The sequence below is a fragment of the Montipora capricornis genome, chromosome 12 (assembly GCF_036669925.1).
Source record: "Montipora capricornis isolate CH-2021 chromosome 12, ASM3666992v2, whole genome shotgun sequence".
Taxonomy (NCBI): Eukaryota; Metazoa; Cnidaria; class Anthozoa; order Scleractinia; family Acroporidae; genus Montipora; species Montipora capricornis.
Window position 1 is genome coordinate 22,624,985 of NC_090894.1, and position 12,500 is coordinate 22,637,484.

The 12,500-nt window shown below is 38.3% G+C and overlaps 1 protein-coding gene across 1 annotated transcript in view; it reads right to left on the minus strand.

Annotated features, from left to right (window-relative positions):
• Nucleotides 1–12,500, minus strand: part of LOC138027800 (RNA helicase aquarius-like) — a 41,366-nt gene that overhangs the window by 20,799 nt on the left and 8,067 nt on the right. The window contains exons 11-31 of the mRNA XM_068875416.1: nt 12,468–12,500; nt 11,867–11,931; nt 11,346–11,402; nt 10,522–10,581; nt 9,906–9,957; nt 9,585–9,646; nt 8,483–8,586; nt 7,873–7,972; nt 7,550–7,621; nt 6,513–6,561; nt 6,007–6,099; nt 5,631–5,679; nt 5,410–5,461; nt 4,777–4,803; nt 3,925–4,024; nt 3,021–3,115; nt 2,107–2,179; nt 1,610–1,716; nt 1,438–1,497; nt 478–587; nt 304–394 (exon numbers count right to left, since the gene is read on the minus strand). The exon at nt 12,468–12,500 is cut by the window's right edge and continues 44 nt beyond it. Coding sequence (XP_068731517.1) covers nt 304–394; nt 478–587; nt 1,438–1,497; nt 1,610–1,716; nt 2,107–2,179; nt 3,021–3,115; nt 3,925–4,024; nt 4,777–4,803; nt 5,410–5,461; nt 5,631–5,679; nt 6,007–6,099; nt 6,513–6,561; nt 7,550–7,621; nt 7,873–7,972; nt 8,483–8,586; nt 9,585–9,646; nt 9,906–9,957; nt 10,522–10,581; nt 11,346–11,402; nt 11,867–11,931; nt 12,468–12,500 — 1,511 coding nt within the window. The remainder of the gene's footprint in view (nt 1–303; nt 395–477; nt 588–1,437; nt 1,498–1,609; nt 1,717–2,106; nt 2,180–3,020; nt 3,116–3,924; nt 4,025–4,776; nt 4,804–5,409; nt 5,462–5,630; nt 5,680–6,006; nt 6,100–6,512; nt 6,562–7,549; nt 7,622–7,872; nt 7,973–8,482; nt 8,587–9,584; nt 9,647–9,905; nt 9,958–10,521; nt 10,582–11,345; nt 11,403–11,866; nt 11,932–12,467) is intronic.

A 12,500-nucleotide genomic window follows, 5' to 3' on the forward strand; every position in this document is an offset into this window, starting at 1 on the left:
TCAACGTGAATGTCTGGACGTAAGTGTTGTTCTTTTAAACGCTAGCTACTGGCTTTGCGTATTTTCCTTGTGTTTACGCTTGGGTCACGAGAGAAAACTAGACTTAAAATCTAGACTGCTAATAGAGCATATTCGTTTTCTCATTATTGGAGTGGAACTAGCTTGCAATGGAGGCTAATGCGGGGGAATATATTAAAAAGTATTTGCAATTTGAAACTTAGCCTTCATTGCAAGCCAGTTCCAATCCAATACTGAGAATACGAATATGATTTATTTTAACGTAAACCAGGCAATGTTACCAACCTTGACAGTGTATTGTGGAAAGCACGTCTTTAGATGATTAAAATCCAAAAAAGTGTCGTTAAAATCCAGTTTTCGAATTTGATTTGTCATCCTGTTTTAACAAGATCAATAGGAGAGTAAGATATATAAATTTACATTCATTGGGAAACGACCAACTTATCATCTACGACCAACCTGGTGTAATGCGCTGCACCCGGATCATCATACCCGAGAAAAATGTCGTGCAGCCAATCAGGCACAATACAAGATGTGTTCATCAAGCTGCGGATGGTCTCTAAAACAGCCTGTGTACAGCAAAGGAAATATTTGTGAGCACTTTACTTAGCGAGGGTAGCACTATTGCGCAACAAATGTTGAACAATGTTGCATGCACAGCCTTCTCGAACGGAATAGAGCTGAGCCCAGTTGTTCAAACGATGGACAGCGCTATCCGTCGGATAAATTACTATTCAGTAGATAAGTCATAACGAAACCAATAGACCTTTTTACCGATACGGCGGCCATTTTGTTTTCTATTGTTTCGAAAGACAATATTGGATGCTAAGGGGGCAAATTAATATATATTTGCCCCCTGGGCATCCCATAGTAAGCAGTTGAAGCAATAGAAATCAAAATGGCCGCCGTATCTGCAAAAAGGTCTATTGCGCTATGGATAGTGATTTATCTGGTGGATAGCGTTTTCCACCTTTTGAACAACTGAGGTCTGGTCTCTATCTTCGTTTCAGTAACAACGTTCAACAGGTCATGACACACTGTTCAGCGTGTGAGATCTTAAACGACCTAGAGAGTTTATGAACAAGGGTTGTGTTTATAGTCCTTATCCGAGAAGACTTGAAAATCTAACCATTTGCGGATGTTACTACGAAGGTAGCACTTTGCCTCGAAGGCTGAGTAAAGTACGGAAACGGTTGAATCAAATGAATTCATAAAGGTAAATTGAGGGCCGTCCATGCAAAGATAGGAAATCCGATGTTTTCAAGCGTCAGGTGGCGGCCCTTGGTCACCATGAATAAAGAAATTATGGGTTGTGAAGGTTCTATATCGCATCGAGGAGCAACGCTAATGGTGGGATCAAAGTAACGCAAAAAAAAAGAGCAAATTAAAATTTTAAGTTAAACACTGATCAACACCAACCTTGAAATTGTTCTCTTTTGGTTTTCGCCGAAGTAAGACATTAAATGTCTCATAAACATCCTACGAAAAAAAAGTTCAAAAAATCAAGCGATCGAAAAGTGCCTCCACCAATTTGAAGTTCTCCAAACTGTCTTTGAAAAACACATGTGAAGACACGAAAGGGGAATTTAACCTCTGATCCATGCACAGTTTCAGCCATGTCCTGTTGATACTGATTGGTGTCCAGCCACAAGCGGAATGTTCTCTCATCTCCCTTAAATTCCGGTTTGGGTTCAGGGCCTAAAAACACAGAAAACGTTATACAGGGATCCAAACTGATGAGACACACGGAATTTACACAAAGACGACGGCTACGGCAACTCACGGCATGCAACGGTAAAGACCCAAGAAAACGGGCTTCAACATCCGTTCGATTTCTTTGAACAGGGATGTTGAAACCGTCTGCCCCCCCCCCCCCCCACTCCCTTTTCAATGCTCGTCTCCTTTGCTCCTACAATTGCCTTCGGGGTATTTTCGATGGCGTTCATATATTTGGCCAAAATTGACTTGCACTGCGATCTTGTTAAGCAACAGCTTAACTCTCCTCAAACAATTTCTCTGTTGTGTTCAGGCGGTATCATACCCTCGCTTGGCTTTAAATCAAATGATATGAAAGTTAATATACGGTACCTTCTTCGATGACCTTCCCTTGTTCATCCAACATCCCTTCAATCTCAGCTCCACGCACATAATCAACTCCGAACTAAAATAAACGAATGCAACTGGAACTTCAAAACTTCAAGTTAAGGAATTCCCCGGCACAAAGAATTCATGCCATCTTTAGGTCACTTTCAGATAGAGTGGTTTTCAAATGACTGTCGAAAGTAATTTCGCGATTGCGATTGCTACGTTTAGTGATTGGTTTAAAAATCTCGCGACAGTTTATCAAACAATGAGAAGGAAACCAAATCCAATAGCGACTTGCGATTTTTCCCGCGCTTTGAGTAAGTTACTCGGAATTGCTACGAATTCAGATTTGTTCGTTGCCCTGTTTGCACCGGCTGTGATTGGTCGAAGTAATTACTTTGGTATTTGTTTTATGACAGTCAATAAACCTTTTTACCTTGTACGTTTGGTTTTCCCATTTCAGACCACGTGATGTTCTCAAGGGAATTTTCCTTTTGTTTTTTCATAAGTTATGCGTACATATTCACGTGCATAGGACGACATTTGAAAGAAAGTTTTCCCCAGAGTAACATCACGTGGTCTGAAATGGGAAAACAAAATGGACAAGCTAAAGAGGTTTATTGAAAACCGCTCTAAATGCATGACCTGTCAAAAATAACCTTGATACAAGGAAACCAAGCTACAACGAATTTAAATCTCTGAGAAAGAGGGGGCCATCAGTAAATAAGATATCTTTAAAGAAAGTAACGGTTAAAGTTTCATTCATTATAAGGGTCTTGACAAGAATAACAATTGACACACACACTTTTGTGGTTTGCGTATGTTGCTTTGCGTCGCTTGTGTTTATATAGCCATTCTCATTATGTGTATAGTAGTTCAATGTCGTATTGTTCACAAATAATTTCTCACTTATTTACCTGTTCTCTGAACGGCTTTGTACGATCATACTTGACAGGCGCAGTGTGGGTTGGACGCACAGTCACCAAAAACACCACATCGTGTTTCCTTAGGGCTTGAAGAAAACGAGCACAATTTTGTCAGCATCATTTCGGCATTTTTATTCATTCCTACCAATGGTTCAGGAATATGCAAATACGTGGAACAAAGCTTCTTCAGAAAGTCGGTATAGAGAAAGACCATCAAATTAGCCATACTAAGAATACTAAACTGAACTTAAATAATATACCCTATTCTAGTTTTGGCTAACTGCAAGGTGGGAGGTGTGGTCTCGAGTCATTTGAGATAATGAAATAGTCACGAAGCGATTAAAATAACGCGAATTTATAATTTAAGAGGACGTTCTCGTTGCCGTCACCGTGACTATTTCAAACGTTTTAATATGACAAGGGTGTGGTAGTCCCTCAAAAGTGACACTCGTCAGAACGGCATTCAATTTTGGGGAGAAAATAAAACTTTTATCCTCAAGTGCTGGCGTTCTTCATAAAACCTCAAATTTCGTTATTTCACGTTGTTGTTTTGCTGATGACGGCAAAGAAATGGACAAAAGTGAAAAAAGCACGTGCAGAGCGTGCAAAGCTATTGTTTTTGGCCACTAAATATGCAAATTTGTGACGTTCTTGTTGCCGTCGCTGTTGTCGTTACTAAGCTCCCTATTATTTTTTTGTGGCGTTGACGTTGCCGTAGCTGTCGCTGTTGGTTAAACTCCGACCTAAAGTCACCATAACGAGTTCCGTATTCTAGTTATCCGCAGGCAAAAAGTATACAAAAAAAAAAAGAACATTAATACCGAATAGCAAAAAAGGTCATAAAAAAAACATATCAAAAGTCGGCCAGCAGTGAAAATTATAAAAGAGGGTTTACCTTCCCATTCGTCTTTGACAATATCCCTCATGTTCAAGTTAATGGTGACGTCGGCTCTTACTCGGGAGGGGCGCGTCTCGCCAATGTTTGGTTTTGATACCTTGAGGTATAAGCAGAAAAAAGATGACATGAATTAGACCGAACACCGAACAGAGCACTAACAGTGTGCTTCATATTCCCGCTATAAAAGAAACAGGCAAATGATAATTGAAAAGACGGAAGTGCTATATTGAAAATAAATCACCAATAAGTGAAGGGAGAAGCCCTTGACCACGAGCGAAGGACGGTGCCTACTATTGTTATTGCGCATACGTTCTGCGCATCTCGAGATACTCAGATTTCCTATGGGTGGTGTTAATTAATACAGGGATATTTTTGCGCGGTTTAAAACTATGTGGAGAAAGCAGAGCAAGTGCTCTTGGAATCCAAAAAGAAAATTGGGGGTAACCACGCATTTTTCAGAGATAATTTAGCTTCAATTTGGAAAAGAACGCCATACATACTCTTGTAATTTAAAGCTTTTTACAAATATTGTCGATTAATTATCTTTGAAAAATGCGTGGTTACCCACAATTTTCTTTTTGGATTTCAATAACACTTGTTAAGATCTGCTTTTCCCGCATATTCAGTAAATCGCGAAAAAATACCGTTGAATCAGTAGGGAACGTCCTTAACTTCGTTAAATTTTTGCTTCGGCGTGTTCCAAGACGGAAATATTAGAGAGACTAATAGAGAGACTTTAGCATCCAACCTATCACAAGCTTTTGGAATTAAGTTGGTTACCCCTCGGGATTGCGAGTGGTAATTTGTGCACAAATTATTAATTCGAAGCAAATGGTCACTCGTTCTTACCTCAATAACGCTGAAGTTGAGTATTTTCTGCCAAAAACAATACATTTCAAAAGTTAAAATTGATTGAAAAAACAACAGCTGATTGAAATTAAATATACACTCGGGCACCAAACTGCCATGTCTTAAAATTTCTGTGACACAACCGAAAAGAAAAAAAAAAACAATACCATGGGCTCAAATTCTGTTGTGATGTCTACATACACCCCATACTTAGTCGAAAGAAAACCCATTTCATGGGAAACAGAAGAATATCGTGCTACTCACATGCGGCAATGTCCAAAATATTGATTGTTCATATTTCTTCTTACAGGTGAAATGGGTGGTCAATCTCGTCGCCAGGGTCTCTCTTCTCTGCCTTCTTTGTCGTTCTCCTCAATGACGAAGGAGGCAGAAAAGTCAGATCCTGGGAAGGAAGTTGGTGGGTGGTATGGGTCCGGAAAGCATTATTTGCAAGGTTACCGCCTGCAAGCATTTCTCTTGTATGTTATTGCAAAAGCACAAATCTCAAGATATCCCGACTTATCACTTCCGGTGAGTATAATTTTACAGCGGCTTCGACTATACCATAAAGAAGCATCAATTTCGTCAGACAGATGCCTAATAATAAGAAAATCAGATCTTTTAAAGCCTTACCGTGCCCATCCTTGCCCATCCAGAAAACTCTGTCTGTCCTACTTCATTTTGCCTAAAAAGACCAAACAAATCAGCATTTTCATATCGCTGAATATGACTCCTTACCTCTTAAAATGATAACTAATGCACCCAAAAATAGGCTCTTTGGCAGTCTCTCTTTTGAGCGTGCATACAAGCATTGGCTAACTAAAATGACCCCATCTGGTTTCAAAATCACCTACCATGGTCTCATTCTGGCTATGACATCCTCCATGTCTTGACGAATCTCGTCTGTTGACCAAATACGAACAAAATTGAGACATTAAAAGTGTTCGGTGCAAGTTGAGAAGTTTTAAATCAACAGACCGTAGATCCGACACTATAGTTACTGCTAGGGCTAATCACAAGGGACACAAAGACCCAAGTCAGCCAATCAGATAGAAATTCAAAGACGTACAGCCGGCGCTAAGCGCAGGAAAACGTTTGCAAGCGCTTGCTTCTGAATGTCTAAAAATGCACCGCGAGTCCATTAAGCCCAACACTCTAAAGTCAATCGCACAATTACATACTTTTAAAACTTTATTAAAAGGCTCTCCAAACAAAAGGTATTTTTCTTACACGTGGACTCCAGTCTGAAGAGGTTTAAGTTTCTCAAAAGATAATCATGAAGCGTCAAGAACTGCAAATTCAGCTTTGGTAGAGCAAGTGTGTCTATTGAGAGGAAAACAAGACCATCAAAAGTCAACGTAAAGAATCCAATTACCTGAAGTAATTAACTGTAAGTCTGACACCAGTTCAGGAGCACTTTAACATTTTTCTGATGCCAGAACGAGTCTAGAAATGTACCTGCCGTAATTAGCTGTACGCATAATTCTGACATCCAACACAAAAGTGTTAAAGAATAGGTAAAGGTTAGTATTATTTTAAGCTTAGGGAAAATGCAGCCGTTGAAACGTACTTGAGGAGCAGTATTTGGGAGACAAGAATGATGTTAAAGTTGGGCAGAAGAGCAAGAAGACACTTCATCACACTTATTAAAATCTGTGTGCATCTAATTAGGGGCATGCAATCATGACAAAATCACTTCGTTTCATTAACCAGGCAAAAAAAATATCTAAAGGTACCTTCTGAAGAATAATATTCCGTAGGAACAACGTTTTCATCCCACAAAATCTGCAAAAAGAAACACATTCGACTTACACATGAGCGAGTCAAGTAAACGGAAACGACACTGTGCAAGATTTGAAGTGTCAAAAAGAGGTGTCATAATAAACAACTATTGAATAAGGCTGAGTATGGCACCAAGAAGAATAATTATGCAGGTTGATATCTGAATAATTAATACTTCAAATCAGTGCAACTATTGGTGTTCAAAGGTGTAATGACCTGCGGGAAAATTACCTGGCAACTGGCAAAAGGACAACTGAAAAATGAGTCAGGTTCAAATCCTGCCTACATGTAGGACTGTCCTTTTGCTTGTTGCCAAGCAACCAATTTATCATCGTTTCCACGAGTGTATTACACCTTCAAACTCCTCCAAAACACCAATGGAGGAATCTTTGTTTATATTTTTTGCCTCATTAGCATAAGCCCATCATTTTCTAATCTATCAGACAAAAAAACAGTAGTGACTAATCAGCTACCTCTGAGACTTTGAGTGCAATTTACCACATAATCTCTGAGTAATGACACTTTGAAAATTCGAAATTTTACAAAGAGTGTGTCACTCATTAGCGCTTTCGCCACCCAAGAATTTATCAGGTTTTGATGGCTAATAAATAGCTTGTTATCAAAGGCAAAAGGCTTAAAATTGGAAATTTGTGAATGGTAGTATGATATCTTTTGTCAGCAAACTCGTGTGTTGATGAGACAAAGTGTAAACAATAAGATTCGCCTACACTGGTAGTTGCATTTGAAATCTGATGCACATGACTTTGTTGAGCCCGCAGACCAGCGGGGCACATAGTCTGCAGCTCAATGGGTACATCATCGGACCAGTGTTATGAAGGTCGTAGGTTTTAATATCCTGGCAAGTACTTTGATTTTTTAGTTGTCCTTTCACTTGTTGCCAAGCACCTAGTGCAGGTTATCATCATTAATATCTCGTTTTTAAAGCTCTGTTTAATGTTGGTGGTCAGTTAGGGAGTATTTCAGTCCATACCTGTTCTGTAGGATAAAGAGGCATTTCATTGATGGCATCAATTTGTGATAAGCGACGCTCATGCCGTGAAACCTGCAAAGAATGACGAAAGCAAAAATAATTTGTTCTGGTACAGGAGTTTTTCCTTGATGCACTATTTCGCAGTCAGGATGAAACCAAAGTTTTGAAACTATTTTATGATTTGTAACATTCAAGACTGTACTTTGACATGAAACCATTTTATTGACATAAAGGAATGAAGAAAAAAGGAAGCACTCCACTGAAAAGGATGCCCTACGTCAACTATATGTGAAGAAAGAACAAGGAAGCCGGAAATATCTTACCAACATCTCTAGAAGAAATTCTCTGTTACTTTCCACATCAGCATCATCTAGGGACGGCAACAACTTTAAATATGCTGCAACCTCGTGAAGAGTTTTATTGCTATAAATGAAATAAAGATGTGTTAAAGAATGAATCTTCTTTTACAGTTACTACATCTGGTTGTAGTTTTCACTTCTGTCTAGTACTACCATTACTCAGTTTTTCAATTTACCTAACCTGAAATTATCAATATCTTTCGCCTTTTTAAAATAAAACGTCACGAAAGGACTCAAGCAATTAAATACAAGAGACACCTAACCCTCACTGCGTTAGATTTCTTGGCTTCTTCAGTTTCTAAGTGCATAAGGAGCAATGATGGCACAGTCGGTTAGTGCGTGGCCTTGGTGCAAGAGGTCCTGAGTTTGATTCCCGGATGTCGCATCCTTGTTTGGACTTCTTTCCTTTCCGTGTAGCTAAGTAGCTTTAAATACCCGTAAAACAGAGCACTGATGGAGAGGGGGGAGTAAAATGAGCGCACTGTCAACCTCAGGTTTGTCAGTTTAATTACAGTTATGAGTTATCGACATTAAATATGGTTGCTTCACTTTACTTTTACATATGTATACTTACGACAGAGATCCAAAATGATGCAGCAGAGCTTCCCTTGTGTCTATGCTGGCAATGTTGCTCATAGCAAAGTCATGAAGTTCAGGAAAATACTTGAAAACTGCTCTCTAACAACAGAACGAGAGATGAAATTTGATCATGAACGTGGCAGACGTTGAACGCCCACGGGGTTCTAGAGGACAGAAAAAATATCATGTTTCTTTGCGCCAGAAAAAAGCAACTTATCTACAGGATTGCAAGCAACGAGATGGTCGATCAGTTTTGATAAATATCACAGATGAGCTTGTTAGGTCATCAGTCACGTACATGTAAATATTTACAATAATAGAGTTCAAGGGGCTATGTCACGCAAAATGATGAATGAGTAGAATGAAACATTGCAATAACCACTTAAAACTGTTGAGCAACATAAAAGAAGTGCAGCAAAAGGAAAGAGAAGCATGGATGGACAAAAATGGACAAGATTGAAACCGATTGCATTTGAGTAATCTTGAAAATAGTCGACCCAACATTTTTCAATGTTATGTATGGCAAATCGCCTGGATAAAGGTCAGTTTTGCTCAGAACAATCTTGTTTGTGATGTAACGATATTTATCAGTAAAGGAATTCCACATTACCATTCTTGCATTTTAAACTTGTGAACTAAAGATCTCCCCTAAACACCCTAAAATAATGTGACATAGTTCCTGTTTTTATTGTGCGATCATTCTTGGGTCTTGCAAGACTCTTACAATAGCAGTGGTTTCAATAACGATGTTATTCTTTTATATTCCACTAGATGATAACAACTAATATCTATCATAGGCTTCATGTCATTGACAGAGAAACAGAGTGACGAGTAAATGAATGTATTCTATAGATCTTTGCACATTCTGTAAGTATTTGTGATGGAGAGAGAAAGTATGAAAATTAGAATGTGCTGATATGAAACGACTTTCTAGTCCCCTAACAGCTATGATTAAGATGGTGCTAAAAGAGCCACAAGCCAGCTACGCATTGCATTTCGCTAGAGGCTTGCAGCAAATTTGCCAAAGTTAACTTGATACAAGCTTAAAACGCTCTAGCCCGCAACTCAGGGGGCCACTGGAAAGTTGCCAAACTTACCTGCAGAGAGGCCATTTTGCTGTAATGTATGTCAACCATCTCATGGTCTGTGAGAGCCATGCCTAAAAACCATAAATAAGTTAATTAAGACAACTTACCAGGTAAAGAGCATTTTTGTCCTTTTGTATGCATGTGGTTGCCATAGTAACTTTATTGACTCAACAAAGTACATGTACAATTTGGAATAAAATTGTATTGATCTTGCTCACTCAGAAACAAGTAATTTTGTTGAGAGTACTGCAATAATTTGATTTTGTTTCCAGTAATATCACCTCTACATGCATGAACATGTATCATCTATAGATGTTACATGTACCTCACCTGTGACGTCATTGATTTCAAAACCAGTGTAGAATTTCAACATATCTAGTAACTGTAAAGCAACACAGAGAAAATAGAATAATATCAAAATGATTGGTTATTAGGAATTAAAATGAGTGATATCAAAGAATGACATATCGACAGCTCTATGCCATCATTGTCAAATTCACATACATAATTATAAGCAGATTTTGGAAACTCATTATACAGCATGTGTGAGAATTGCTTATGAATATTAGATATCCCATTAAGATTTTACTCGGCAATGGTGGAGCAGGAGCTGCTTTTTGCAAGGTTTAGTTCTTGGAATAAAAAATTGCTCAATGATAACTGGGCTTGCTTGTTTGAAAGGCGATTAACCTAAGGTGGCTCAAACCAGTTTCAAGTCATAAAAGAAACATTCGTATTAGAAGGAATGACACTACAACACTGTATCACTCAACAGCAAGGTTATGGTACCATATCAAACACCAATTATTGCTGAAAAGGATTCATGTACATGTAGATAATGCCATCAAGATGCCATCAAAAACTGTCCACTAACATGTTCATGAAAACAATGTTGACAATTCTCCTCCAAGCATAAGACAGAACTACAGTATTTTCCATCACTGACCTGCTTAAATAGCCTTCCATCTGTCTCCCTCTTTGCCAAATCTGACAGAAGGCACTTCACCTGTAAGTGCAATAAGAAAAAAATCACTTGAGAATTGGCATCCATCTTGGATACGTTGTTTTTTTTTTTTACACAAAAGTGCACTCTACTTGCTTTGGATGATTATTAGCAGAATTTGTAACACACACTTGACCTGAACTTAAATTAACCCAGTGAGTCCTGGGATTGAGACAAACAACAGGCCATTTCCGAGTTCATGTCTGCCTCCTCTTCAAAGCGAGTCTAAGTGCGAAGTCTTTCTTATGAAAATTAGTTTTCATTCATATGGAAAGTAGAACTAATTACCATCACAAAAACTTCGCACTTAAACTCGCTTTGAAGAGGAGGCAGACATGAACTCGGAAATGGCCTATTCTTCTCTTCTCGTCAACTGGGGGTATCCTTGGGGGACTGAGGTGTGAATGAGAGAACCATTCATTTCCCATTGAGTGCTGGGAGGGAAACTTAACAAATTTTACTCTGTCTAATGCCAGACGATTTTAATCGTCAACTGAGAACAACCTGGGGTGCCATGAGAAGTGAATGGGTTATGTATCTTACAAACTGTGCTTCAGAGGCAAAAAAATACATTTTTTTTTTTATTGAAAGGTTATACACATATACAGTACACACAAGTAGCAGGAGTGAGTTTTTTTCGGATTTTGGTTCCTTTGGAAATCCTCTCCCAATGCAAAGGATAACTCTATATGAAAATTGTTGAAACATTATTAGGTATCTCACACAATATCTATCAAAACACTTTTAATGACTAATAATTTACTTACCACTACATGATGGTCGTCGACTAATGTATTAAAGAACCTCCTTGTTGGTAACAAGGCCTAAAGGACCAAAAGATACAAATTTCACTCTGATCTCATGAATAACAGCTGCATGGCTTGTGCAAAATCACACAAGGTACATGTACGTGATTTTTAAAAGTGTCTCTTGCTTCAGTTTTTCCTTTGCCGATCCAGGTGCATGTAAATTGCTTTACCCATAGCGGACATATTTTGTCCTTTCCAACAAGAAATTCCACCAGTAATCATTGGGTCACAACTGAGTCTGTAAGGGGAAATTGACTGCATGAGATTAGGTTCCAGACTATATTGCATTGCAAAAAGCCTCTCATAGTATTTTATTCTGTGTGGGACAGCAAACCACTGCTAATGTCATTGTGTAAACGAAAGATGCATGGCTTGTTAGAGGTTAAAAGAAATTGTGATCGTGACAATTGCCCAAGAAGATAAAACATAAAATAATTGTCTCTCTTTGGAGATAAAATTTGAAATAATTAATATTTTACCTCCAAGTCAACAAGCAGTTCCAAGAATCTCTCACAGTAATGCACTCTGTCCTTGTCTACAGACCCTAAAAGTAATAATAGTACAGACTGAAAAAGTTGAATTAATTAATTTAACAGATGTACATGTAGACATTGATGATTACTTATTCCTTCTTCAGAATGAATTTCTTGTGCACATAAATTATTTACTCAAAATGGGTCTCTTTACCGTAAATGACAATGTCAATGGCGTTGAGAATGCCATTTAAACAATAGAGGACGTTTCTGTGTTTCCATAGCCTCATCTAAACACTCAAGGGAGTTGGGGCAATTCTCCCAACTCCCCCTCATGTTTAGACGAGGCTATGGAAACACTGAAAAAAGTCCTCTATTGCTTTTATAAAATATTTCAAAGATAATTCAACAAATGAAGGAAAATGCTGGGTCTTTTTACTTCTTGATTGAAACAGATTTTCTTGACACACACTCATACAGTGTATTTTCTACATGTACCAACCAATCAAAACATGTTTCCATACTCCCATCTAAACACAGCGGTTGGCCTATGAGAGTGCGCATACATGTACTATCCTAATTATTTCATAAAAAATGATAAGCTTACCAGTTTGCGAAATAGAATCTAAGACTAAAAGAA